This window comes from Thalassophryne amazonica, chromosome 12, assembly GCF_902500255.1.
Source record: "Thalassophryne amazonica chromosome 12, fThaAma1.1, whole genome shotgun sequence".
In the NCBI taxonomy this organism is placed as follows: Eukaryota; Metazoa; Chordata; class Actinopteri; order Batrachoidiformes; family Batrachoididae; genus Thalassophryne; species Thalassophryne amazonica.
This window is the reverse complement of record NC_047114.1, coordinates 65,212,716-65,239,828: the sequence shown is the minus strand read 5'-3', so window position 1 is coordinate 65,239,828 and position 27,113 is coordinate 65,212,716. Positions and strand designations below refer to the sequence as shown.

General features: G+C 43.6%; 1 protein-coding gene across 1 annotated transcript; it reads left to right on the top strand.

Moving 5' to 3' along the window:
• Nucleotides 1-3,572: 3,572 nt before the first annotated feature.
• prss56 (serine protease 56) lies at nucleotides 3,573-26,681 on the top strand. The gene is made up of 14 exons (XM_034182589.1): nucleotides 3,573-3,669; nucleotides 5,494-5,652; nucleotides 5,753-6,007; nucleotides 6,119-6,311; nucleotides 6,395-6,503; nucleotides 7,145-7,301; nucleotides 9,146-9,288; nucleotides 13,013-13,172; nucleotides 13,272-13,461; nucleotides 13,583-13,754; nucleotides 15,372-15,566; nucleotides 25,210-25,717; nucleotides 26,214-26,320; nucleotides 26,413-26,681. The coding sequence occupies exons 1-14, from the start codon at nucleotides 3,573-3,575 to the stop codon at nucleotides 26,584-26,586; spliced, it is 2,619 nt and encodes an 872-aa protein (XP_034038480.1). The 3' UTR covers nucleotides 26,587-26,681.
• Nucleotides 26,682-27,113: the final 432 nt, after the last annotated feature.

Sequence of the window (27,113 nt, the reverse complement as noted above, 5' to 3'; positions counted from 1 at the left end):
GCCTGCTCTGGCCCCCGGAAGACATTTGACTAGGGTTGCTGGTGTCGCTAACTTCACATTTCTCAAAACAGAGTCGCCAATAACCAGAGTTTGTTCCTCGGCGGGTGTGTCGCCGAGTGGGGAAAAACGGTTAGAGATGTGAACGGGTTGGTGGTGTACAGGGGGCTTCTGTTTAGGACTATGCTTCCTCCTCACAGTCACCCAGCCGGCCTGCTTTCCCGGCTGCTCGGGATCTGCTGGGGGACAGCTAACCGCGGCTAAGCTACCTTGGTCCGCACCAACTACAGGGGCCTGGCTAGCTGTAGGATTTTCCAAGGTGCAGAGCCGAGTCTCCAATTCGCCCAGCCTGGCCTCCAAAGCTACGAATAAGCTACACTTATTACAAGTACCATTACTGCTAAATGAGGCCAAGGAATAACTAAACATTTCACACCCAGAGCAGAAAAGTGCGGGAGAGACAGGAGAAGCTGCCATGCTAAACCAGCTAAGAGCTAGTAGCTGCACTAAGCTAACGGATTCCTAAAAACACACAAAGTGAATAATGTGTAAATAATTTAGAGGTGATTCAGCAGAGGGAGTGCTTTAGTTAAGGCACATGAAGATTACACTGTGAAACAAATCGTTATCTAGATCAATCTAACTACGCAGATTAAACAGCTAACAGATACAGCAAAACACCGCTGTGCTCCGGAACAGGAAGTGATACAATACCGCAGTGAGAGCCAACCACCAGTAGAGGAAAGCAAGAGTCATGTGAAGTCCTCTTTGACTGTCATCAATAATGATGACAGTATTTATTTAAAATACATAAAGTATATATCAGGGCTGGTGGTGGGCTGAAACCGGAAGCAGTGGGAGACCAATGCAGACTCACAGGCATGGTTGGTTTAGTTGAATAATAGGCTTTATCTTGAAACCAGGCATTGGGTTCGGTACACAGGTAGTCAGACATGGAAGCAGATGTATCAGACATGGTACAGGCTGAGACGTGGTCCATAAACCAGGCAGGGTTCGTTCACACAGCGTCGGGGTATATAGCAGGCAAAACAAAGGCAGAGTCAAAATACAGGCAGAGTTCAGGATACGGCAAGGCAGAGGTCAGAGCAACAAAGCAAGGTCAAAACACACACGAACAAACTGGACAAGAACAAGAGGCTAGAAAGTGAACAAAGTCAACAATCAGGCAGAGAGCGGTGGAACTGTGAGGGTTTTAAAGAGGAGCAAACTAATCAGGTTGATGTGAAGCAGGTGTGTGGAAGGTTCTGGAAAGAGGTGTGGTTAAGTGAACAAAGAACAGAGAAAAAAGGCAAGAGCGTGCAGGAGGGCAAAACAAAAGTGGTGCAAAGCAAGATAAGTAGGTGACAGAAGAACTAACAGAATAACGTGATGCGTTCTAGACAAACAATAATGCGTGAGCAAAACAAAAAGGGGAAGAACTAAGAAATACTGTGACTAGTCTAAAGAGGACAAAGACACAAATGACTAGAAAATAAATGATAAGCAAACAAAACCAGAGGTTATAGAAAAGCACAATAAATAACAAACAGAACTTAACCTGATAAGAAACACTACAAGATAAATAACCAAAACCTGAGACTAAAGCATAAAACAGTAAATGTGACAAATAGAACAAAACTAAGACTAAAACAACTAAAGGGACCAAGAGTGAAAGCAAAACAATAAGCAGTAAAGTAAAACTATAAATGTGGTAAGCAAATGATACACAGAGAGTAAATCAAACAAAACAATTACAACCGAAGCATGACCATGAAAACTGGACGTGACTAAACACAGAAGGCTCAGAGCATAGAAGATGAACAGGGTCAAGAACAATACCAGCAGGGACTAAAGGGCCAGATCATGGCAGTATATTGTTTGAATTGCATAATAATTATGTTACCTATGCCATTTATCTTGTATAGAGCACTTCGGTCTGCTGACCAAAACTTTCTGGAGGTTCCCAGGTCCAGGTTCAAACAATGGGGTGACCGTTCTTTTGCAGTAGCAGGTCCTAAGTTGTGGAATGCATTACCTCCTGAACTGAGGTCCATTAATAGTTTGCCTCTGTTTAAAGCTAAGTTAAAAACTTACTTGTTCAGAGCAGCTTTTTGCATATAATTGCTTTGACACTTTTTCGTATATTTTTATTCTATTTGGATGCTCTTATTATGCTTTTATGTGTGTTTTTCGTACTGTTCTTTTTATTTTTTTCTTTAGTTCGTGCTATTGGAAAGCACTTTGTTTCAGTGAAAACTGTTGTAAAGTGCTATAGAAATAAAACTTGATTGATTGATTGATTGATAAACCAGTAAATGCTATCATGTTGTCACTGAGGATATGTTTATTAGATGTTGGTTAATTTGATCATTTCAAAAGGCACCTTTTGTTTGTTTCATGGATTATGCCATAGACCTTCTTGCCACCTGCTAAACACTGCCACCTACTGGGTGGTTGGTGCATGCTGGATGGATATTAGGTGCAGATATGGTTGAAGTTACATGTACCTTGCTAATAAGTTTCTTTTGTTTCCAAAGCTTGTTGTTGTAGTCTTTCACCATATCAAATAGCAAGATATATTAAAAGAAAAGGAAAATACCACACAGAAAAGTTTTAAAATCTTTCAAGTCAACAGTTTTAGTCTTAAATAACAGATCATGTCCATAAGCTCTTATTCTGTCTTTATGTAACAAAGGCCGAGTTCAGCAGAGAAAGACAAAAGTGATGTGAACTGACAATATTTTAATGGGCAAGATAAAAGAGTGTAAGTGATCAATGGAAGCGGCAGCCAACTGATGCCCGAAGGCCGGCTTTGATGTGGGCATCCTCAGAGGGATGCCGAGGACAATGCCCTCTTTGAGGCACATTGTGAATGGCAGACACTTCCCTCTCTTTCTCGCTCTCTCACACTCTGTCCCTCCCTCTCTTACTCTCCGACGCTCAGCCTCGCTCCACTCCCGTGGCTCCACCAGACGCTCATCGATGTCCTTCTGGTTCTGTGTCACATCAGTCTATAATCTTTTAACTGCATACGTTTCTCCCATTTTCGCTGGCATTAATGAATTCAAATGACGCCCCCTTCTCGGCTGCCCGGCCAATCAACCAGCCAATCCCCTGTTGCAACCCCCCCCAGCCCTCCCTCAGTCTCCTTTCACAGAACCAAACCTCTTTGTAATGTCCAGCTTTGGCAAGTGATGCCCGATTTGCTGTCACAGTCTTAATGAATTCATCTGTTTGTGTATTGGCCATGGGAGGACCTCTCCCTCCCCCCTCCCTCTGTGGCCCTTCCTTCCCCCTTCCTCCCTCTTACTGGTTTTCTCTATATATACCAGGGACCACTCCAGGCACCTATTGTTCCTCTAAGTAAACTTACAGACAGATGCCCCGCTGCACCACAGTGTGGGAGAGAGTCAGGAGGAGGGAGACAGTTAGAGAGCACGTGGAGTCACCAGACAATAGGACCTGGTTACAGTGAGGGAAGCCTAACCTCTGCATCTTCTGCAGTCCTCATCTTACGTCGCCTCTGCTTGTCCGCTTGTTGACAAGCTGAAGCTGAAATCTGACGTGCTGAAACCATGCTGCTGGTGTCACTGTTGCTTGTGGGGCTGGATGGTTTCCTGGGAGCTCCTGCAGGTAGAGAGGTCTACAGGATGCCCCAGTCTGCACTCAAAGGTGGGGACTGGAACACATTGTTCTTGCTTAATTTGTTGTTGTCATTGCTGTTGTTTCCTAAACCGTGGTGTTACTGTTGAGAACAGCCACAAGAGTTTGTGATAAAACCTCTTCTGAGTTCATCTGAGCCACCACATCTGTTTAGTATTTTTCTTGTGCAGCAGAGGACCACTTTTTTGGCAAAAGGAAACTCACTGTCAAATAGTAGACATCTACAAATACAAGAGTGATCATAGTTGTTATTGTTATTTGACTTGGATGACTGGGATTTACTGTTTTATCAGAGCAACAGGTGTTCATCCAGAAGTAGTCAGTGATCCTTTGGAAAGATCTACAACCCAGATGCATCAGGGTTGTGGTGTGAGATGTCAAGTCAAGTCAAGTCTGGCAACATGCACTGGTGCCACGAGGGAACCACCCTGGGTCCTGGATGGAGAACTGTTCCATTCCCACCTCTCCAAAGAAACCATCTATACATTGCAGTCAGATGAAACGTGGACATACCCTTGGCCTTTTCCAGCCTCTGGGGTTCTCAACTCAGAGGCACCCACATACTGGATCACAGCCGGAGAAATGAGACATATGGTCACAATGTTGTAGCTGACATTCCCTCCGTTAAATATCATAGGTAGATGTTAATACCTGCTAGGCTCTATAGTAGGCCTGCTGCACCTCCAACGGTGTCCACTAGGCTAGCTGCGGGGTCATCAGCCAGGGGACCACCATTCACAGATATTTCCACCCTTAACGGGAACATCTCTTGGTGGCAGGGCAGTGAGCAAGGACTTCTCCTTATACAAGTGATACTCTTCATCTGATCCGCCCGAAGTAACCATTCATTTGTCATTCCAGTGGTACCCAAGGATCCTCTGAAGAGTACCAAAAAAATCTACTTGTGTCCTTAGGTTAATGGTTAGCGTTCAAGTCTCCAGTAGACCAAGTGAGTGGGCCACCTGGACTTGTCTTACATGTGTAACAGAAGTTCAAAATGAGCCATTTCACATCTATGTTGGTACTCAACCTCACCAAGAAACAAACATATCAGTAGGGGACCTTTATCCACAAAAGAGAAGCTTGAACATGGTGAATGAAATGCATTGGTGTTATTGTTGGATTTTTTACAATTTGTAAAAGCAAACTACAACCAATTTTGCACAATATTAACCATTTAAAGAATAAAACATATCCAAGAAGGGTCTTTATTGTCATTGTACATACATGCATACAAATCAAGTCAAGTCTGGGAGCATGTGCTGGTGCCACGCTTTGTCACAACCACGACACCACAGAACCCCGTTGGACCAGGCAGACAGTGTGGATGCATACAATGAAATTTGTCCTCTGCATTAAACCCAACCTAGTTACACTTAGACACAATCCAACCAGTCGGTACAACGGGCAGCCACAGTCCAGCACCCAGGGAATCACTACACTTTCATACTTTTGTCGTCTCTGAAAGCTTGTGCAAATTCTGCACTTATGATGGTGACTGGGGACCTTTGGCTTATCTGACTGAGGTGCACAGCGGTGCATCCGCATGCACTTTAGTGACAGCAAAGTGTCTATGAAGCATTCAGAACAGGGGTTCCAGCCGCGTCAGTTTGACAGTTTCTGTCCCTGAGGTCTGTCTTTGCATGCTCAGCCTTTCTTTAAATCCTTTCTTCTTCTTTAAAGCCTTTAAATCAGCATTGTCATTGTCATTGGCCAATCCTGTGATGTGGTGTAGCACTGGGATGGAGATATTTGGGGGGGGCGGTATATAGTGAGACAGATAGCTTGTGTTGGAAAATCCGCTGACGCTCTTTTTTCTCTTTTCTCCTGCAGCTCTGTCTGACCGCGGCACTGTGGTTTTAGAGGCGGCTATGGCGAGCGCCCTGTCTGCTCTCGAGCGCGCATCATCCGAGAAGAGTCGGGCTGAGGCGGACTGCAGGGGGTGTGTCCCCTGTCTGTTCCAGGATTGTGGACAGCAGGCCAATTCCTGTTGTAAGTACAAATGTCTTTACTTTCTGAAGGATGTTTCCACTTGTAGCACTGTTCCACTTTCACAGCTGTAACTCCTTGATCTCACTTTCTCGCCCAACAGTGTCACCTGCCAGTGGCTTGTCCGAGCCCAGCTGTGATGACATCATTAAGGCTCAGAAGCTTGATAATGAAGCGGAGAGGAGTTGGGCTCTAAGTCAGGCCTGTGCATACTACAGACATCGCTGCCAGCTTGGCGATTCGGAGAAAGAAAGCTGCATCAGGATGATGGGTGAAAGCTGCAGCGCCCGAGTCCTCCAGTGCAGCTTGTTGAACACAATGCAGAACCTGGAACCTGATACACAAGTGCACACACAGGGTGAGGGTCCACATGTTTAATTGAGGTTTCTCCCCCCACTATGAATCAGGAATGAGATGGTAGAGAACATTGCACAGCATCCTGCGGAAATGTTGACTGTGTCTGTTCCAGCAGCGGTGTGTGGGCGGAGATCAGGCACTGGGCACAACATCACGCAGCCTCGCTCGAGGATTGTGGGTGGATCCCCTGCTCCTCCGGGCAGCTGGCCCTGGCTGGTCAACTTGCAACTCGATGGTGACCTGATGTGTGGTGGCGTCCTGGTGGACAGTTCCTGGGTAGTCACCGCCGCTCATTGTTTTGCAGGGTATGTGGGTTTGTGTTAAAGTGTGGACTAATGCAGCGCGGGCAGGTGTTGTGAGCAATAACCCGCCGTGTTTGTCTCTGAAGCAGCCGTAGCGACAGCTATTGGACGGCTGTGGTGGGAGAGTTTGACATCACGAAGACTGACCCAGATGAACAGGTCCTCAGAGTCAACCGCATCATCCCGCATCCTAAGGTAATACAGATGATTTGGCATAATTCCCCAGAGGAGGGTGTGAGCTCTCCCTTTATTCATTGTGTTAGGTTCTTTTATGTGGTGAGTGATCTCAAAAAGAATTGGACAGGAAACGGACTTCAAAGTTTAGATGTTGTATTGAAAGGTGCCTCCACTAATTACAGAGTCATCTAGCAGCGCTGGGGTCTTCGAACAAACCACATGCACCATTTGGACAAAGAGACAAAATTTTCTCCCTATTCTAACTTTTATTCCTGAGTCAAGGCCTGCCCCCATGTGAGCTGTCCTTAGCCTGTCGTGAATTGGTGGCTGTGTGATTGGCTGCAAAGTGAAGTGAAGTAGGCGGGTATAAGCGGGTGCCGTGCTCATGTTGCATTCAAGTCAGTATGTATTTTATGGTGTATTTGTATGTCGATGCCAAACAGCAAATCACAGTGTTCCATCATACTGTCCAAATAGATGTGAATAATTTGGTTTTATCAGTTAGATGGCTATAAAAAGCAGTTAGATTCCGATCAGATTGTAGCACCAAATACAAGGACATTTTGGATGTGCGTGGGCCATGTTGTGGTATGCATCATGGAATAATCTGACAATTCACTCACTTCATCAAGTAATCAATCCATCTTTTCTTTCCGCAGTTCAACCCAAAGACATTTAACAATGACATAGCCTTGGTGGAGCTAACAGCCCCAGTGGTTTTGTCCAACCACGTTGCCCCTGTGTGTCTTCCATCTGGCACGGAGCCCCCTCACGGCAGCCCGTGTCTGCTGGCAGGCTGGGGCTCCCTCTATGAGGGTGAGTGGAAGATGTCATGAAAGTTTTAATTTTCAAGCTACTGATGGCTCAGATATTTGTCTTGGGAGAATATACACATGTTCAAATCATCAAAGCGTTTGAACCCAATGCTTCCTTAAGTTAGATAGTTAAAGTTCATGGTGGCCTGTAGCTGTGTCAAAAAGCCACTACATTGTTTCATTACACATAATACTGTTTTCCATATCAGCTAGAAGTGTATTATTGTGGCTGAATAGAATATTATTCAGATTTTCAAGGTATAAGTTTTAAAAAATGGCCATAACAATGATCATGTTCTTTAAAGATTTTTTATTTAGTTTTGCCTTTAGCTTTACCTTTGGCAGTTAAATATTATCAGGATCTGAACTTATTAAAGTTCACACAGTTACACATTTGTACATGTAGGAACTACTCCTCTATGAGGAAATTATAGACCTGACATCTAATTTTGGACTTTCGTGACATATGTTACATATGCCTTTATATGGACTCCTGTTTGCAGTGGGACAAACATACACGGTGTGTTGGAGACAGATGGACAGTAGGACATAATGACAGAACCACTACCTTCCTGCATTTGCTAGCAGGAAGAATAACAATCTAAAGAATTTGTTAGGAAAGTGTAGTGACACGGACCCACAACAGGGGGCGTAAATGAACGGACAATGGAAGGAGTCAAATTATAACACTTTACTGTTGTGAATATCACAACCAAACACAGCAGATTCAGAATGTGCAACAGTCAATTAATAAAGGTGTCGTGTGGGCAGGCTCGACGATAGGAGACGCCCGTCTGGAAACGAACCGGAACCACACGATTTCCACCGCCATCTGAACCCGAGGAATACTGGAGCCGCCAAGTCCCGGAGTCCCCAGGTGGCCACCTCTCCGGCATGTCGGATCTGGTACTGCTGGCAGAAAGCAAAAGACAGTCAAAGGGTGGGTGTGTGAACACCCAGCAACAATGGTGGGAATGCCACCTCCACCTCTCACTCAACACGTTGCAGCGGTCTCAGATGAAAAGGAGCGCCGTCTTGCACAGCCTCCGCAAAAACGACCGGTTCTCCTGCAAACACTCACAATAACAGATTTATAAATCTCACAAAAAGGGCTGAGAGTATTACCTCCAGATGAAGATGATATCTCGGCAGTTTGGTGGAGGTGTCTTCCTGCTTTTATACCAGATGTGTTGATTAGTGACAGCTGTCACCACGGCTTGTTCCTGAGGCGGCAGCGCCCTCTCGTGCCTGAAGCCCGCACTTCAGGCAGGGCGCCGTCTGGTGGTGGGCCAGCAGTACCTCCTCTTCAGCGGCCCACACAACAGAATTAAGCAAAAGCTTCTGGAGCTCCACAAGTCAGGGCCTTCCTTCAGAGTCTTGGCACCTTCAGCATCTGTACAATTTATTGCACCTTAATATACGAAACCTGGGACCATTCAAAATCTTGAGAGAGTAGATCCGAATTATTTCTTAAGAACAGAACCTCAGGATCACAGCCAAGGAATTAATTCAGCAGTTGCAGTCATCAGACCTTTAAGAGCACGCTCCACGACCATGAACTAAAACACCACTACTGTAAAATCAACAATGACAACAACAACAAAAGTTAGCTCAGTTGCTCAGGGGAAGAAATAAAGTCACCCTCTTTAATGCAGAATTTTACCCAGACCTCACTGGGGTATTTAACAGTTCAAGGCTTCTTGTTTTAGCTGGTAGACAAGGCCGATACAATGACTAAATTATTTACACATAAATTTTATTGTGTTTTGACAGATTTGGTTTTAATCTCTGTTTCTGTCATTTTTGTTGTTGCAATCTCTCAATAATAATTATTTTGCTGTGCAGATGGCCCGTCTGCTGATGTGGTAATGGAGGCCAAGGTACCTCTGCTGCCCCAGAGCACCTGCAAAAGTGTCCTTGGCAAGGAACTGGTTACCAGTACTATGCTGTGTGCTGGTTATCTCTCTGGAGGTGTTGACTCCTGTCAGGTGAGCAGACCAACTCACCTAAAAATATTTACTGTCTACCCCCTACACTGTAAATACACTCAACAAAAATATAAACGCAACACTTTTGGTTTTGCTCCCATTTTGTATGAGATGAACTCAAAGATCTAAAACTTTTTCCACATACACAATATCACCATTTCCCTCAAATATTGTTCACAAACCAGTCTAAATCTGTGATAGTGAGCACTTCTCCTTTGCTGAGATAATCCATCCCACCTCACAGGTGTGCCATATCAAGATGCTGATTAGACACCATGATTAGTGCACAGGTGTGCCTTAGACTGCCCACAATAAAAGGCCACTCTGAAAGGTGCAGTTTTATCACACAGCACAATGCCACAGATGTCACAAGATTTGAGGGAGCATGCAATTGGCATGCTGACAGCAGGAATGTCAACCAGAGCTGTTGCTCGCGTATTGAATGTTCATTTCTCTACCATAAGCCGTCTCCAAAGGCGTTTCAGAGAATTTGGCAGTACATCCAACCAGCCTCACAACCGCAGACCACATGTAACCACACCAGCCCAGGAACTCCACATCCAGCATGTTCACCTCCAAGATCGTCTGAGACCAGCCACTCGGGCAGCTGCTGGAACAATCGGTTTGCATAACCAAAGAATTTCTGCACAAACTGTCAGAAACCGTCTCAGGGAAGCTCATCTGCATGCTCGTCGTCCTTATCGGGGTCTCGACCTGACTCCAGTTCGTCGTCGTAACCGACTTGAGTGGGCAAATGCTCACATTCGCTGGTGTTTGGCACGTTGGAGAGGTGTTCTCTTAACAGATGATGCGAAGGAGATGTGTTGCACTGCATGAGGCAAATGGTGGTCACACCAGATACTGACTGGTATCCCCCCCAATAAAACAAAACTGCACCTTTCAGAGTGGCCTTTTATTGTGGGCAGTCTAAGGCACACCTGTGCACTAATCATGGTGTCTAATCAGCATCTTGGTATGGCACACCTGTGAGGTGGGATGGATTATCTCAGCAAAGGAGAAGTGCTCACTATCACAGATTTAGACTGGTTTGTGAACAATATTTGAGGGAAATGGTGATAGTGTGTATGTGGGAAAAGTTTTAGATCTTTGAGTTCATCTCATACAAAATGGGAGCAAAACCAAAAGTGTTGCGTTTATATTTTTGTTGAGTATACATACATGACAGTTCAGTCTGCACTGTTGGGTTTGTGTTGTTTATTCAAAGAAATATGCTATTAAGTCTTGAAAGGTTGCAGTTCTGTGCTTTAATGCTTTAATGTACTTGTTACCCATTAATCTCTGAGTGTTTATGTGCATCCACTGTTAATTTACAACCCAATTCCAATGAAGTTGGGACGTTGTGTAAAATGTAAATTAGAAACAGAATACAATGATTTGCAAATCCTCTTTAACCTATTTTCAACTGAATACACCACAAAGACAAGATATTTAATGTTCAAACTGATAAACTTTGTTGTTTTTGTGCAAATATTTGGCCATTTTGAAATGGATGCACATTTCAAAAAATTTGGGACAGGGCAACAAAAGACTGGGAAAGTTGATAAATGCTCAAAGAACACCTAATTGGAAACAGGTGAGTGTCATGATTGGGTATAAAAGGAGCATCCCCAAAAGGCTCAGTCATTCACAAGCAAAGATGGGGCGAGGATCACCACTTTGTGAACAACTGCTTGAAAAAATAGTCCAGCAGTTTAAGAACAATGTTTCTCAACGTTCAATTGCAAGGAATTTAGGGATTCCATCATCTACAGTCCATAATATAATCAGAAGATTCAGAGAATCTGGAGAACGTTCTACACATAAGTGGCAAGGCTGAAAGCCAACATTGAATGCCCGTGACCTTCGATCCCTCAGGCGGCACTGCATTAAAAACCGACATCATTGTGTAAAGGATCTTACTGCATGGGCTGTGGAACACTTCAGAAAACCATTGTCAGTTCACACAGATCGTCGCTACATCTATAAGTCCAAGTTAAAACTGTACCATGCAAAGCAAAAGCCATACATCAACAACATCCAGAAACGCCGCCGCCTTCTCTGGGCCGGAGCTCATTTGAAATAGACAGAGGCAGACAGAGGCAAAGTGGAAAAGTGTGCTGTGATCTGATGAGTCCACATTTCAAATTGTTTTTGGAAATCATGGACGTTGTGTCCTCCGGACAAAAGAGGAAAAAGACCATCCAAATTGTTACGAGCGCAAAGTTCAAAATTTAGCCTCTGTGATGGTATGGGGGTGTGTTAGTGCCCACGGCATGGGCAACTTACACATCTGTGGTGGCACCATCAATGCTGAATGGTACATCCAGGTTTTGGAGCAACACATGCTGCCATCCAAGCAATGTCTTTTTCAGGGACATCCCTGCTTATTTCAGCAAGACAATGCCAAGCCACATTCTGCACATGTTACAACAGTGTGGCTTCGTAGTAAAAGAGTCCGGGTACTACACTGGCCTGCCTGCAGTCCAGACCTGTTGCCCATTGAAAATGTGTGGTGCATTATGAAGCAGAAAATACAACAACGGAGACCCCGGACTGTTGAACAACTGAAGTCATACATCAAGCAACAAACAAACAAACAATTAGTGTCCTCGGTTCCCAAATGCTTATTGAGTGTTGTTAGAAGGAAAGGTGATGTAACACAGTGGTAAACATACCACTGTCCCAGCTTTTTTGAAACGTGTTGCAGGCATCCATTTCAAAATTAGCAAATATTTGCACAAAACAATAAAGTTTATCAGTTTGAACATTAATAAATCTTGTCTTTGTGGTGTATTCAATTGAATATAGGTTGAAGAGGCTTTGCAAATCATTGTATTCTGTTTTTATTTACATTTTTCACAACATCCTAACTTCATTGGAATTGGGGTTGTAGTAATTGTCCTCTGAAACACCTTTATTTCACTATAAAATACTGGAAGCACTTCTCATTTCTGACAGTATATACTGCTACAGTTTAAGGCGATGATCTTCAAAAGTGCATTCCTACGAAGGGGTGCGTTTGTCTGCCGTCCTGACTATAGGCTGTGGTACTGACTGCTGGATGGAAGCACGTCTTTCTACATATATTTCAACTACATACAAAACACGTGATAAATGTCACATTTAATTTTATTGAGGCAGTGGATGTTTTGTTTTGTTAAAAATAAGCCACTATAAGTTAATGTTTAATTGTGTTATTGAGTGAAAATAAAGAAGTGCATACTCAAACAGCTCAGAGCAAATGACTTCAGATTTATGTGTATCTGCATTGATGACCAAGGTTTCAAAAGTGCCAAATTACGGAAGCAATTTCAATCTCTGAAATTGTTTTTAGCCTTGAAAATTTGTGTGTCACGTGTGCAAACCCCAGCTGTTTGCACGTTCAACACCCACAATTTTGCCCACTCGAGTGAATACACCACAAATTGCATATTCATGAAGGCAAACATGTTAAGTGGACAATATGCACTATTTTGCACACTGAAAAGACACAATCCTCAGTTTGCAGTTCCTAAATCAGCATGCACATTTTTCCCAAGAGCTGTGGTATTGGTGCAACTTTTCACTCACCCAATCCTTTCGTAAATCAGGACCACAGTATTTTAGAAAGTATCTTGGGAAATGTACCATATCTTTGTGGTGGGATTTCAGGAACCTCTTATGAACTGCGTCCTTCTTCAAAGTCAATTTTTTTAATTTATGGAGGGTTTTGTGTCATCATCAGGGAGATTCTGGAGGGCCCCTGATCTACCAGGATCATATTTCAGGTCGGTTCCAGCTCTTCGGGATTACTTCGTGGGGTGATGGCTGTGGTGAGAAGGGTAAACCTGGAGTCTACACAAGAGTGTCTGCATTTTCTGACTGGATTCAAGCAGAAATACAGAGTGAGTCTGTCATAACAAGAACACGTTGAAAATGTGTTTTTGTTAATAAACTCTAAACATCTCCAGGATCCACAATACTATTTCTATAATTAATTCTAGAGTCATTTGAGAGCCGGGAGCCAACATGTCCAGAGCTTTTGAAGACCACAGCAATGTCTGAAGAAGAACAGAGGTCAGAGTTCAGCTCACTTTGTCACTTCTACTTCCCTGACCTGCCCTCCTGGTTCATCTGCCAGCTCCTGCAACCAAGTAGCAGAGAACAAGTGCCTCACCCGCTTCAAAAAATGTCGTGAGTAAAACTTTTTAAGTGCACGTTAGTTGGGAGTGAAGGAAAAGTAGGATCAAAAAAAGGCTCTGTGTATGAAATAATCCTGATGTGTTTATGATCTGTCACTTGATCATATCCGTAGAGCTACGTTCCTTCCTGCAGACACTGCTGGACCTACTGCAGAGGGCAGAGGACTACATCCGAGACAAGGTGGACCTGAACTTCTTCACTCAGACTCTGCCTCAGCTGGTGGAGCATGTCTACAGTGCAGCTTTCACTCACACCAGAGACAGACGAGACCTCAGCCTGAGCCGTGAGCTCACACAGAGTGCAGGTACATTTGGTTTCATTTGATTTTCACACACTTATCCTTTGCTGTAAGAGCCTCAAGCCATCACCCAATCAGATGTTTTGGCCTGGATGTATTGTCTTGATTTAGCATCAAATTCTTCTCGACAAACAAAAATCAGAATCAGAATCAAATTTATTGCCAAGTTAGTTTTCACATACAAGAAATTTGATCTGGTGTCATTGGTGCATAAACAACAATAAAAAGAAAATGAAAATAATACTTCTGTACGAAGTAAAGGAGTCTAATAGACAAATGGGCAAAGCTAAGTTAACTGTCAAATAGATATAGTGGAATGATGGAATGGGGCTGTGCAGGCCTGCAGATGAACAGTATAGGGATGATCAGTCTGTACTTTGTGGAAGTGGGCGAGCAGGTTAAATGGGGGTCTCTGGCATTATTTAAAGTCTAGCTGTGGATGGAAAGAAGCTGTTTTTGTGTGTTGAGATTTTAGTCCTGATGGACCCCAGCTGTCTGCCAGAGGGGAGGGTAACAAAAAGTTTGTGTCCTGGGTGAGAAGGATCAACCACAATCTTCCTTGTTTGCCTCAGGGCCCTGGAGTGTACAGTCCTGTAGGGATGGTAGATTGCAGTCGATCACCTTATCTGCTACGTGGATGATGTTCTGCAGTGTTTTCCTGTCCTTAGCAGTGGCAGCAGCATACCAGACGGTGATGGAGATGATTGACTCAATGATGGCAGTGTAGAAGCTCATCATCATTGTTTTTTCTTTTGGTCCTTCTGCATTACTTTGTGTTGAAAGGTACATCAATCAGCCATAAGATTGTAGGTGGTAGGTGAAGTGAATGTCACTGATTATCTCCTTACATCCTGGCACCTAACCTTGACCCAGACCCGGAGAAGTGGCTAAAATGAATGAACCTGGCACCTACTAGTAGGTGAGACATATTAAGCAGCAAGTTAACATGTTGTACTCAAAGTTGGTATGTTGGAAGCAAGAAAACTGGGGCTGCATACAGATTGGGGGATGTTAACTTATGCCAATTTGTGATGGCTATAGACATCTAGGACAGAACATCTCCAAAAGTGCGGCTCTTGTGGGTTGTTCCCATCTGTCGTGGAATGTACCCACCAAAAGTGGCCAAAGGAAGGAAAACTGGTGAGCCAGCGACAGGGTTATGAGCCGCCAAGACTCACTGATGCGTGTGGGGAGTGAAGGCTGGCCCAGTGGCTACAGAAGGCCATCCAGGATCCAGGGTAGTTCCATGGTGTGATGAATGTGGCCAAGTTCGGCATCAGTGCATGATTCAGACCTGATAGGACCTAAATTCACATGATTTTAAATACAGCAGACCAAAATGCAGATGGATAATTCATCACTTACAAATAAACAAGAGGATGATTTGGTAGTCACAGCAACAAATTAAGATGCCGATCATGTGCACGGGGTGTATAGCACACTAGCTGTACATTTATTTTATTTTTCCTAAACATTTAAAATGTCCTTCAGATAGTTATGTCTGTGAATTAAGTGGGTCAATTCCATCAGGTTGTTATGCATGGTGTACAGTTGTGGCATTCGTGATTGTTTGTAAAAATGACTTTTATCACTTGCAGAACAGCCAGGTGGAGCTGTGCTTCCAGAAAAACAACATCCATCAGCGGCTCCTCCAGGCTTTTTCAGCGAGGTGGGCCCTTTGGTGGATGACTGGGAGAACTACTTGAAAAGTGTGGCTGACCACTTGGATGAACTAAAACTTGACACGTCTGCAGACAGATCTACACCACCAAGACAGGAGGACAGTCTCTTTTTACAGGTAGCTTTCTAAAAGTGACACAGTGACATGTTAAATATGATATTGCCAACCTTTTTTTAGAGAGCTGTGCCAGATTTTAAAACTCAAATGCTAAATGAGCCCTTACAATCAAATGGCCATCTATAGTTTTAAGTACATTTTCATTACACAAGCACATGTGGAGATAATGTTTTTTGGCCATATGTATCCATCTGTGAGTGAACAAAATAGATAACTTTTTATCTAATTTGGACCAAACATCAATCAATCAATCAATCAATTTTTTTTTTATATATAGCGCCAAATCACAACAAACAGTTGCCCCAAGGCGCTTTATATTGTAAGGCAAGGCCATACAACAATTATGTAAAACCCCAACGGTCAAAACGACCCCCTGTGAGCAAGCACTTGGCTACAGTGGGAAGGAAAAACTCCCTTTTAACAGGAAGAAACCTCCAGCAGAACCAGGCTCAGGGAGGGGCAGTCTTCTGCTGGGACTGGTTGGGGCTGAGGGAAAAAAAACGGGAAAAAGACATGCTGTGGAGGGGAGCAGAGATCGATCACTAATGATTAAATGCAGAGTGGTGCATACAGAGCAAAAAGAGAAAGAAACAGTGCATCATGGGAACCCCCCAGCAGTCTACGTCTGTAGCAGCATAACTAAGGGATGGTTCAGGGTCACCTGATCCAGCCCTAACTATAAGCTTTAGCAAAAAGGAAAGTTTTAAGCCTAATCTTAAAAGTAGAGAGGGTGTCTGTCTCCCTGATCTGAATTGGGAGCTGGTTCCACAGGAGAGGAGCCTGAAAGCTGAAGGCTCTGCCTCCCATTCTACTCTTACAAACCCTAGGAACTACAAGTAAGCCTGCAGTCTGAGAGCGAAGCGCTCTAATGGGGTGATATGGTACTACGAGGTCCCTAAGATAAGATGGGACCTGATTATTCAAAACCTTATAAGTAAGAAGAAGAATTTTAAATTCTATTCTAGAATTAACAGGAAGCCAATGAAGAGAGGCCAATATGGGTGAGATATGCTCTCTCCTGCTAGTCCCCGTCAGTACCCTAGCTGCAGCATTTTGAATTAACTGAAGGCTTTTTAGGGAATTTTTAGGACAACCTGATAATAATGAATTACAATAGTCCAGCCTAGAGGAAATAAATGCATGAATTAGTTTTTCAGCATCACTCTGAGACAAGACCTTTCTGATTTTAGAGATATTGCGTAAATGCAAAAAAGCAGTCCTACCTATTTGTTTAATATGCGCTTTGAATGACATATCCTGATCAAAAACGACTCCAAGATTTCTCACAGTATTACTAGAGGTCAGGGTAATGCCATCCAGAGTAAGGATCTGGTTAGACACCATGTTTCTAAGATTTGTGGGGCCAAGTACAATAACTTCAGTTTTATCTGAGTTTAAAAGCAGGAAATTAGAGGTCATCCATGTCTTTATGTCTGTAAGACAATCCTGCAGTTTAGCTAATTGGTGTGTGTCCTCTGGCTTCATGGATAGATAAAGCTGGGTATCATCTGCGTAACAATGAAAATTTAAGCAATACCGTCTAATAATACTGCCTAAGGGAAGCATGTATAAAGTGAATAAAATTGGTCCTAGCACAGAACCCTGTGGAACTCCATAATTAACTTTAGTCTGTGAAGAAGATTCCCCATTTACATGAACAAACTGTAATCTATTAGACAAATATGATTCAAACCACCGCAGCGCAGTGCCTTTAATACCTATGGCATGCTCTAATCTCTGTAATAAAATTTTATGATCAACAGTATCAAAGCAGCACTGAGGTCCAACAGAACAAGCACAGAGATGAGTCCACTGTCCGAGGCCATAAGAAGATCATTTGTAACCTTCACTAATGCTGTTTCTGTACTATGATGAATTCTAAAACCTGACTGAAACTCTTCAAATAGACCATTCCTCTGCAGATGATCAGTTAGCTGTTTTACAACTACCCTTTCAAGAATTTTTGAGAGAAAAGGAAGGTTGGAGATTGGCCTATAATTAGCTAAGATAGCTGGGTCAAGTGATGGCTTTTTAAGTAATGGTTTAATTACTGCCACCTTAAAAGCCTGTGGTACATAGCCAACTAACAAAGATAGATTGATCATATTTAAGATCGAAGCATTAAATAATGGTAGGGCTTCCTTGAGCAGCCTGGCAGGAATGGGGTCTAATAAACATGTTGATGGTTTGGATGAAGTAACTAATGAAAATAACTCAGACAGAACAATCGGAGAGAAAGAGTCTAACCAAATACCGGCATCACTGAGAGCAGCCAAAGATAACGATACGTCTTTGGGATGGTTATGAGTAATTTTTTCTCTAATGGTTAAAATTTTGTTAGCAAAGAAAGTCATGAAGTCATTACTAGTTAAAGTTAATGGAATACTCAGCTCAATAGAGCTCTGACTCATTGTCAGCCTGGCTACAGTGCTGAAAAGAAACCTGGGGTTGTTCTTATTTTCTTCAATTAGTGATGAGTAGAAAGATGTCCTAGCTTTACGGAGGGCTTTTTTATAGAGCAACAGACTCTTTTCCAGGCTAAGTGAAGATCTTCTAAATTAGTGAGACGCCATTTCCTCTCCAACTTATGGGTTATCTGCTTTAAGCTACGAGTTTGTGAGTTATACCACGGAGTCAGACACTTCTGATTTAAAGCTGCCTTTTTCAGAGGAGCTACAGCATCCAAAGTTGTCTTCAATGAGGATGTAAAACTATTGACGAGATACTCTATCTCCCTTACAGAGTTTAGGTAGCTACTCTGCACTGTGTTGGTATATGGCATTAGAGAACATAAAGAAGGAATCATATCCTTAAACCTAGTTACAGCGCTTTCTGAAAGACTTCTAGTGTAATGAAACTTATTCCCCACTGCTGGGTAGTCCATCAGAGTAAATGTAAATGTTATTAAGAAATGATCAGACAGAAGGGAGTTTTCAGGGAATACTGTTAAGTCTTCTATTTCCATACCATAAGTCAGAACAAGATCTAAGATATGATTAAAGTGGTGGGTGGACTCATTTACTTTTTGAGCAAAGCCAATAGAGTCAAATAATAGATTAAATGCAGTGTTGAGGCTGTCATTCTCAGCATCTGTGTGGATGTTAAAATCGCCCACTATAATTATCTTATCTGAGCTAAGCACTAAGTCAGACAAAAGGTCTGAAAATTCACAGAGAAACTCACAGTAACGACCAGGTGGATGATAGATAATAACAAATAAAACTGGTTTTTGGGACTTCCAATTTGGATGGACAAGACTAAGAGACAAACTTTCAAATGAATTAAAGCTCTGTCTGGGTTTTTGATTAATTAATAAGCTGGAATGGAAGATTGCTGCTAATCCTCCGCCCCGGCCCGTGCTACGAGCATTCTGACAGTTAGTGTGACTCGGGGGTGTTGACTCATTTAAACTAACATATTCATCCTGCTGTAACCAGGTTTCTGTTAGGCAGAATAAATCAATATGTTGATCAATTATTATATCATTTACCAACAGGGACTTAGAAGAGAGAGACCTAATGTTTAATAGACCACATTTAACTGTTTTAGTCTGTGGTGCAGTTGAAGGTGCTATATTATTTTTTCTTTTTGAATTTTTATGCTTAAATAGATTTTTGCTGGTTATTGGTGGTCTGGGAGCAGGCACCGTCTCTACGGGGATGGGGTAATGAGGGGATGGCAGGGGGAGAGAAGCTGCAGAGAGGTGTGTAAGACCACAACTCTGCCTCCTAGTCCCAACCCTGGACAGTCACAGTTTGGAGGATCCAAGAAAATTGGCCAGATTTCTAGAAATGAGAGCTGCTCCATCCAAAGTGGGATGGATGCCGTCTCTCCTAACAATACCAGGTTTTCCCCAGAAGAAACATGATAGACTAAGGGCAGTTCAGAAGCTCCCATGACCAGAATAATATCAAGGATCGAGACATTGCCCGGTACGGCGGAGCCGGGGCCCTACCCTGGAGCCAGGCCTGGGGATGGGGCTCGTGAGCGAGCGCCTGGTGGTCGGGCCTTAGCCCACGGGGCCCGACCGGGCCCAGCCTGAAAGAGCGACGTGGGCCCACCCTCCAGCAAGGTGACATTCCATGTCCTGACAGCCAGAGGCTGTGAGTGTGGGCCGGGCCGCCGGGCCACCCACGCTCGACCGCCACCCAGTCCTCTCTTCACCCAACCCCCATGGCCCCCTCTGCAGGTGGTGAACCCACGGACTAGAGATAGTCGGGCTCACCTCCATGTACAGCTTGTGCTCTGGTACCCAACTCCTGGAGGGGGCTGGGCACTCCACTTTTCTGGCGTTGCCCACGGGGAGAGGTGGCAGGCGGAGGTAGCATTGCTCATTGCTCCCCAGCTCAGTCGCCATGTGTTGGAGTTCACCCCGGTGAACAAGAGGGCCGCATCCCTACGCCTTCGGGATGGGGACAGGTCTCTCACTGTTGTCTTGGCCTACAGGCCGAGCGGAAGTGCAGAGTGCCCGATCTTCTTGGAGTCCCTGGGAGGGGTACTAGATAGTGCTCTGACTGGGGACTCCATTGTTCTCCTGGGGGACTTCAACGCCCACGTGGGCAGTGACAGTGTGACCTAGAGGGGGTGATTGTGAAGCACGGCCTCCCCGATCTGAACCCAAGTGGTGTTCAGTTGTTGGACTTCTGTGCTAGCCACAGTCTGTCCATCATGAACACCATGTTTGAGCACAAGGGTGTCCATAAATGCATGTGACACCACCAGTCTGTGCGGTCGCAGAGGCAAAACTGGGGTCTGGGAGGAGTTCGGGGAGGCCATGGAGGAGGACTATCGGTCGGTTTCGAAGAAATTCTGGCAAACCGTCTGACGCCTCCGGAGGCGGAAGCAGCTCTCCACCAACACTGTCTACAGTGCGGGTGGGGAGCTGTTGACCCTGACTGGGGATGTTGTCGGGCGGTGGAAGGAATATTTCGAGGATCTCCTCAATCCCATCGTCACATCTTCCGAAGAGGAAGCAGAGACTGGAGACTCAGAGGCAGACTCATCCATCACCCAGGCCGAAGTCACTGAGGTGGTCAGAAAGCTCCTCTGTGGCAAGGATCCTGGGGTGGAGGAAATCCATCCGGAGTAGCTTAAGTCTCTGGATTTTGTGGGACTGTCTTGGTTGACACGTCTCTGCAACATCGCGTGGCGGTCAGGGACAGTGCCTCTGGATTGGCAGACCGGGGTGGTGGTCCCTCTGTTTAAGAACGGGGACCAGAGGGTGTGTTCCACCTACAGGGGGATCACACTCCTCAGCCTCCCCAGTAAGGTCTATTCCAGAGTACTGGAGAGGAGAATTCGACCAATAGTCGAACCTCGGATTCAGGAGGAGCAGCGTGGTTTTCGTCCTGGTCGCAGCACACTGGACCAGCTCTACACCCTCCATCGGGTGCTCAAGGGCTCATGGGAGTTCGCCCAACCAGTCCACATGTGTTTTGTGGATCTGGAGAAGGCGTTCGACCGTGTCCCTTGAGGCGCCCTGTGGGGGGTGCTCCGGGAGTATGGGGTCTGGGGTCCTTTGCTAAGGGCTATCCGGTTCCTGTACAACCGCAGCAGGAGTTTGGTTCACATTGCTGGTAGTAAGTCAACCCTGTTTCCAGTGCACGTCAGCCTCCGACAGGGCTGCCCTTTGTCACCGGTTCTGTTCATTACCTTTATGGACAGAATTTCTAGGCACAGTCAGGGTGTAGATGGGGTCCGGTTTGGGAACCACAGAATCTTGTCTCTGCTGTTTGCAGACAATGTGGTTCTGTTCACTTCGTAAAATCAGGACCTTCAGCGTGCACTGGAGCGGTTTGCAGCCGAGTGTGAAGCGTCCGGGATGAAAATCAGCACCTCCAAATCCAAGGCCATGGTTCTCAACCGGAAAAAGGTGCTTTGCCCTCTTCAGGTCGGTGGAGTGTCCTTGCCTCAAGTGGAGGAGTTTAAGTATCTCGGGGTCTTTGCCCTCTTCAGGTCGGTGGATTGTCCTTGCCTCAAGTGGAGGAGTTTAAGTATCTCGGGGTCTTGTTCACGAGAGAGGGATGGATGGAGCGTGAGATAGACAGACGGATCAGTGCAGTATCTGCAGTGATGCGGTCGCTGTATCGGACTGTCGTGGTGAAGAGAGAGCTGAGCAGGGGGGCAAAGCTCTCGATTTACCGATTGATCTACGTTCCGATGCTCACCTATGGTCATGAGATTTGGCTCATGACCGAAAGAACAAGATCACAAATACAAGTGGCCGAGATGAGTTTCCTCCGCAGGGTGGCTGGGCGCTCCCTTAGAGATAGGGTGAGGAGCTCGGTCACTCGGAAGGAGCTCTGAGTCTAGCCGCTGCTCCTCTACGTCGAAAGGAGCCAGCTGAGGTATCTCGGGCATCTTTTTTGGATGCCCCCTGGACGCCTTGCTGGAGAGGTGTTCCGGGCACGTCCCATCGGGGGGAGGCCCTGGGGAAGACCCAGGACACGCTGGAGGGACTACGTCTCACAGCTGGCTTGGGAATGCCTCAAAAAAAAAAAAAAACATTTCCTTTAACACCATACTGATACACTGGCAATATCACCCAACTCATCCAGACGCATACATTTTAACTTATGGTTTAAATTTTAACCAAACTAATTTTGGACAAGTTATTTAAAATTACTGTCATGTCTGAAGTTTTATAAAGTGAAAATATCAGATATATGTTTTAGTTTTAAAGTAATGTGATCATTTTTAAGGTTTTAGTGAGCGCATGCTGTGCCCAGCAGTGCATTATGGGTAGGATAGGGTAATCTCAGTACATTCACGACAGGACAAATGCATTTCAGACACTCTGTTCAGGCTCCACGGACAACAGCATTAAACTGTAGTGCCTAAAACTCTTGTGAATATATTCTCTGGGTTTATAAGATGTTATTGTATTTGCGTTTGTTAAATTCCACGCATCTTAAATGTAGCAGACACAGATTATCTGGAATTTTGTTTTGGCAAGTTATCAAGGCCTCTACTGCCATCTACTGGCCAGTAGTGTTCATGGCAGTATTCCTCCTGAAGCTGGGCAGACACTGTATGATATTTTTAATCACTGTACTTGGTTTCAGTTCAAACTGTACAACAGAACCGCACGGTGTAAAAGGTCAGTGCGCACGATTTATGTTCTCACACACATTGTGTGTTCAAAAACCACACGTCAAACTCATGTTTCCAAAACGTAAACTTTTTTTTCAAACTTAATTTACAAAAACTCTCGATGGGAGACATCAAAGTTTAAAAACAAAACAACAAAAAAAAAACATTACAAGACAGCTCTGCGGTGTTTGCACATGCACAATGCAGATGATTGTCAAATCAACTTTTTTGCTTTGCAAATGGCTTTTTTTTTTTTTTTTACAAATGAAGTTTAAAAACAAAACAACTGCAAAATAATAATAATAATAATAATAATAATAATAATAATAACATTATTACAAGACAGCTCTGCAGTGTTTGCACAGGCACAGTGCGAACGGTTGGATGCTGCTTGTAGCTTTCAGCAGCAGGATAACCTCACGACGGCCGACCACAATAATATATCAAACAGGTTTGATTCTCATTCGACCATACGATCGGTGATCAGGAGGTGGTCGTCAGATGTTGACCGCAGCTTGATACTCCATGAACACTACACGATGCAGGACGCACGATTAACCTGAAACTTGGTCCAAAAAATTCCTGCATGAAAAATCATCTCACACACTGTAAAGCACGTTTTACAACATCAAATGAATGTTGTAAAGAGATAATGTGGAGAGAATGTGCGCACGTTTGCGCACATTCTCTCCAAATGCAAAAAACTTTGCAATGACACTTCCAGGGCGCCGTAAAAATGCCTGTTTTTACAAATAAAAAAATGGAATATTTTACAAAAACACATTTAAACACCAACACACGACAGACGTCACATTAACGTGTTGGTTTACATAATGAATGACTGAACCAATCAGTGTTTAGCAGAGGCACGTTTACCCAGAATCCTTTGCGATCTGTCTCTTTGTTACAAAATGTCAGAATTAGTGCATTATTCAACATTAAAAGATATATGTTATATTTTAACTTTGTACAAATGACAGAATTGACATTAATGGAGTTATTCTATCGGTATTAATGTTATTTATAAATCAACACCATAACTCAATATGACTTTATTTTTCAAGACCTCCGCATGACCGGAGCTTTGTCATTGATAGAAAGCTGGTTTTATGACTGCTCTCAGGGTGTCTCTGTGTTGGGTGGGCTGTAATAAACAAGAGCTTCCAGCAGGTGCTGAATGTTGAAAGAAGAAAGTGTGGTTTCATTGTTTGGGTCTTGGGGTGTCTCTGTGCTCAGAGCACTGTAGTAAACAAGAGCTTACAGCAGGGGCAGACTGTTGAAAGAAAAAAGTGTGGTCTTATTGTTTGGTTCTGTTGTTATTTTTAATATTATTAGAAGCTATTAAATTTGTTTTGCTAGTAGTTGTAAATGTGCCAGAGATAATATTGGAATTTATCTGTTATCGGTTATCTGTAACTTCCGATACATTTTTGGGTGGTTTATTGTTTTATCTTTATCGAAGATAACTTTTGAGTTATCTGATTATCTGTTATCGAAGTTAATTTTTTGGTTATCTGTGCCCACCACTGCACACAACACGTCACATTAACATGTTGGTTTACATAATGAATGACTGAACCAATCAGTGTTTAGCAGAGGCACTTTTACCCAGAATCCTTTGCGATCTGTCTGTGTTTGTTGCAAAACTTCAGAATTAGTGCATTATTTAACATTAAAAGATATATGTTATATTTTAACTTTGTACAAATGACAGAATTGACATTAATGGAGTTATTCTCTCAGTATTCACACCAAACCATAAGTCAGCATGACTTTATTTTCCAAGACCTCCACCTGACCGGAGCATTGTGATTGGTTGAGAGCTGGCTTTATGGCTGCTCTCAGTTTGCGTCTGTGCTGGAAGCTGTATTGTAAGCAAGAGCTTCCAGCAGGGAGCAGGATCTTCAAACATAGAAGTGCGGGCTCATTGTTTGGGTCTGTTGTTGCTTTTTATGCTTCTAAAAGCAATCATGGTGTTAAAACTCAAATTCAGCTTGTTAGTAGTTGCAAATGTACCAGAGACAATACTGGAATTTATCGGTTATCTGTAACTTCTGATACATTTTTGGGTGGTTTATCTTTATCAAAGATAACTTTTCAGTGATCTGATTATCTGTTATCGAAGTTAATTTTTTGGGTATCTGTGCCCACCACTGGCTTCATGTAACAAAAAGCAAAATTAATTGAATTTATAAATTTATTAATTTAATTAATTTATATTAATTTATTTATTTCAACCTGCTGTTGCTGTTCTTGTTGTCTCACAAAGTCTAAACAAGTGTTGCTCTGAGTAATGTGGAAGTTATATTCTTTGTTTTATTGCAGAAGGATCTTTCAGTTTGAGAGCGTGATTTTTTAAAATTTACTTCTCTGGAACACAGAACATTGCTCTCATTCAGATCTTCTTCTTCCTGTTTTCACAAGAAAAAATCTTATCCTGCTTTATCTTAAAGGAATTTGTGCATTGTGGTGAGCGTCACAGCGCAACATTGCATGAGAAAGAAATAGATGTTTTCTGTGTGTAAGATTTTGTTTTTCTGTTCATATCGAGGCACAGGATTTGTCACTACATGAAGTCGAGGGAGAATATCTATATCTTATCTCGACTCTACGCTCCAAACTGGCCTCCAGAGCTCCTCCTCCCGTCCTGCACTTGGACACATCCCACCTTCAGGAGGAAACGACCAGCACTACGCCTGTCATTGGGACACTCAGCAGTTACTTCTCCCAGGAACTTCAGGAGCCTTGGTCATTTCTAAGGGCTCTAATGAGTAAAACTGACCAATTTAGGACACAAGATGGTATTTTCATTGGAGATGGACAACACATACATCAGACTCTGTCTGGTACAGATGTCTCGCTTGCTGTAAGCTTGTACGATCCGTCAGAGGGTCTGACAGAGCTGACATCATCCGTGATCCCGCTCACAGTGCAGTCAACAACCATCATCCAGCCAGTCAGTGAGGATGACAGCGTGGAGTCTGCTCAGCCTTTGAACCCTCAGAGAAAGGGCAGGAGCCTGTTTCAGAAGAGGCAGCTAGCCGGAGACAGCGGGAAAAGTATGCCACACCTACTTCTGATTTTTTTCCAACTTCTACCAAACTAGGCAACAGTACCCATTGGCATGACGAAAGGAAGGGCAACAGCAATCTGACATTCCACCTCAGTGACCTTGACCTTGGCAAATTTGACCTTATCAGGACAATTCCTGAACATAGCTACATATGTGTGCCAACTTTAGTGAAAATTAGAGTCAAAAACTTTTTTTTTTACCTTTCACCCAAATGACCTTTTTAGTCCCAGTGACTGACCTTTAGCAAATTTGATGTTTCCTGGGCAATTCCAGGATCCACCTACACGTGTGCCACGTTTGGTGGACACTGGAGTGAAGGAGGTGGGGCGATTTAACAATGACCACAATGACATTTGACCTTTGCCTAAACAGACCCTTGAAGGGCAGTTCTGAGAACAAACACGGAGTCCATACAATTTAAGACAATAATGATTTGGTCGTATGTAGTTAGTTTTAATCAAATGAAATGTTTGTTTGTGTAGTTTGTCCAGGAGTGAGAGAGTCGTCACAACGCATCAGCCACATCAGAGACTTGTACCGCTGGGTCCTAAACATCCCAAACCACAATCTGCGTATGAACTTCCAAGAGGTAAACAAATGTTCCGTGAAACACTGAAATCAAAACAATTGGAAGGAAGAAGGAGAAAAAAAAAAACTTTTGTCTCTGTCTCACTTCCTCAGGTTTTAATTGATCTGAGCTCCAAGAACAATCGAGGGCTTTACAAGGCACGGATCAAAGCAGTAGTGGCGGGACGACCTTTGACCTTCTACAGTCTGGTGGGCCTTGACAATGAGTCATTCTACCGCAGTGCGCCAAGGGTTATCGCTGTGGCTCTGGATGCACTCAAGAGTTAACGTTACCGTCGCGCCAAGTGAGAACGGACAAAAGGCGGAAACCGTTCAAATTAAGGACGATTACACAAACGCTCTGAAAGACACTTTGTCCCGAGACAAACTGAGAATGGCGTAAAATGCGCACTGTTGTTTGAAGCATTTCTTTTTTCCTAATCCAGACCCAGAATGCGATTCGCAATGAAAACATGAATGTATCGATCCATCTCTCGAGCGCCTGCCACCACACTGTCTTCATTAACTTGTAAATCTGTACAAAATAAATTATTCAGAATGTCTTTTGCAAATGGTGAGCTTCTTATGAAGCTCAAATTGTTTATATTATTATTTATTTGTATAAAGAAGTATTTTTCTATAAGCAAAACAAATATATATATATATATATATATATATAAATGGATTTGAAGGCTGTGACATTTTTTGTTGTGGTGAACTGTACTCTCAAAGACCACTTTAGGCACGCTTTTCTACCTAATAAAGTGTACGTAAAGTATAATTTTGCACTGTGGAGGTTTTGACGTAAGGTATTA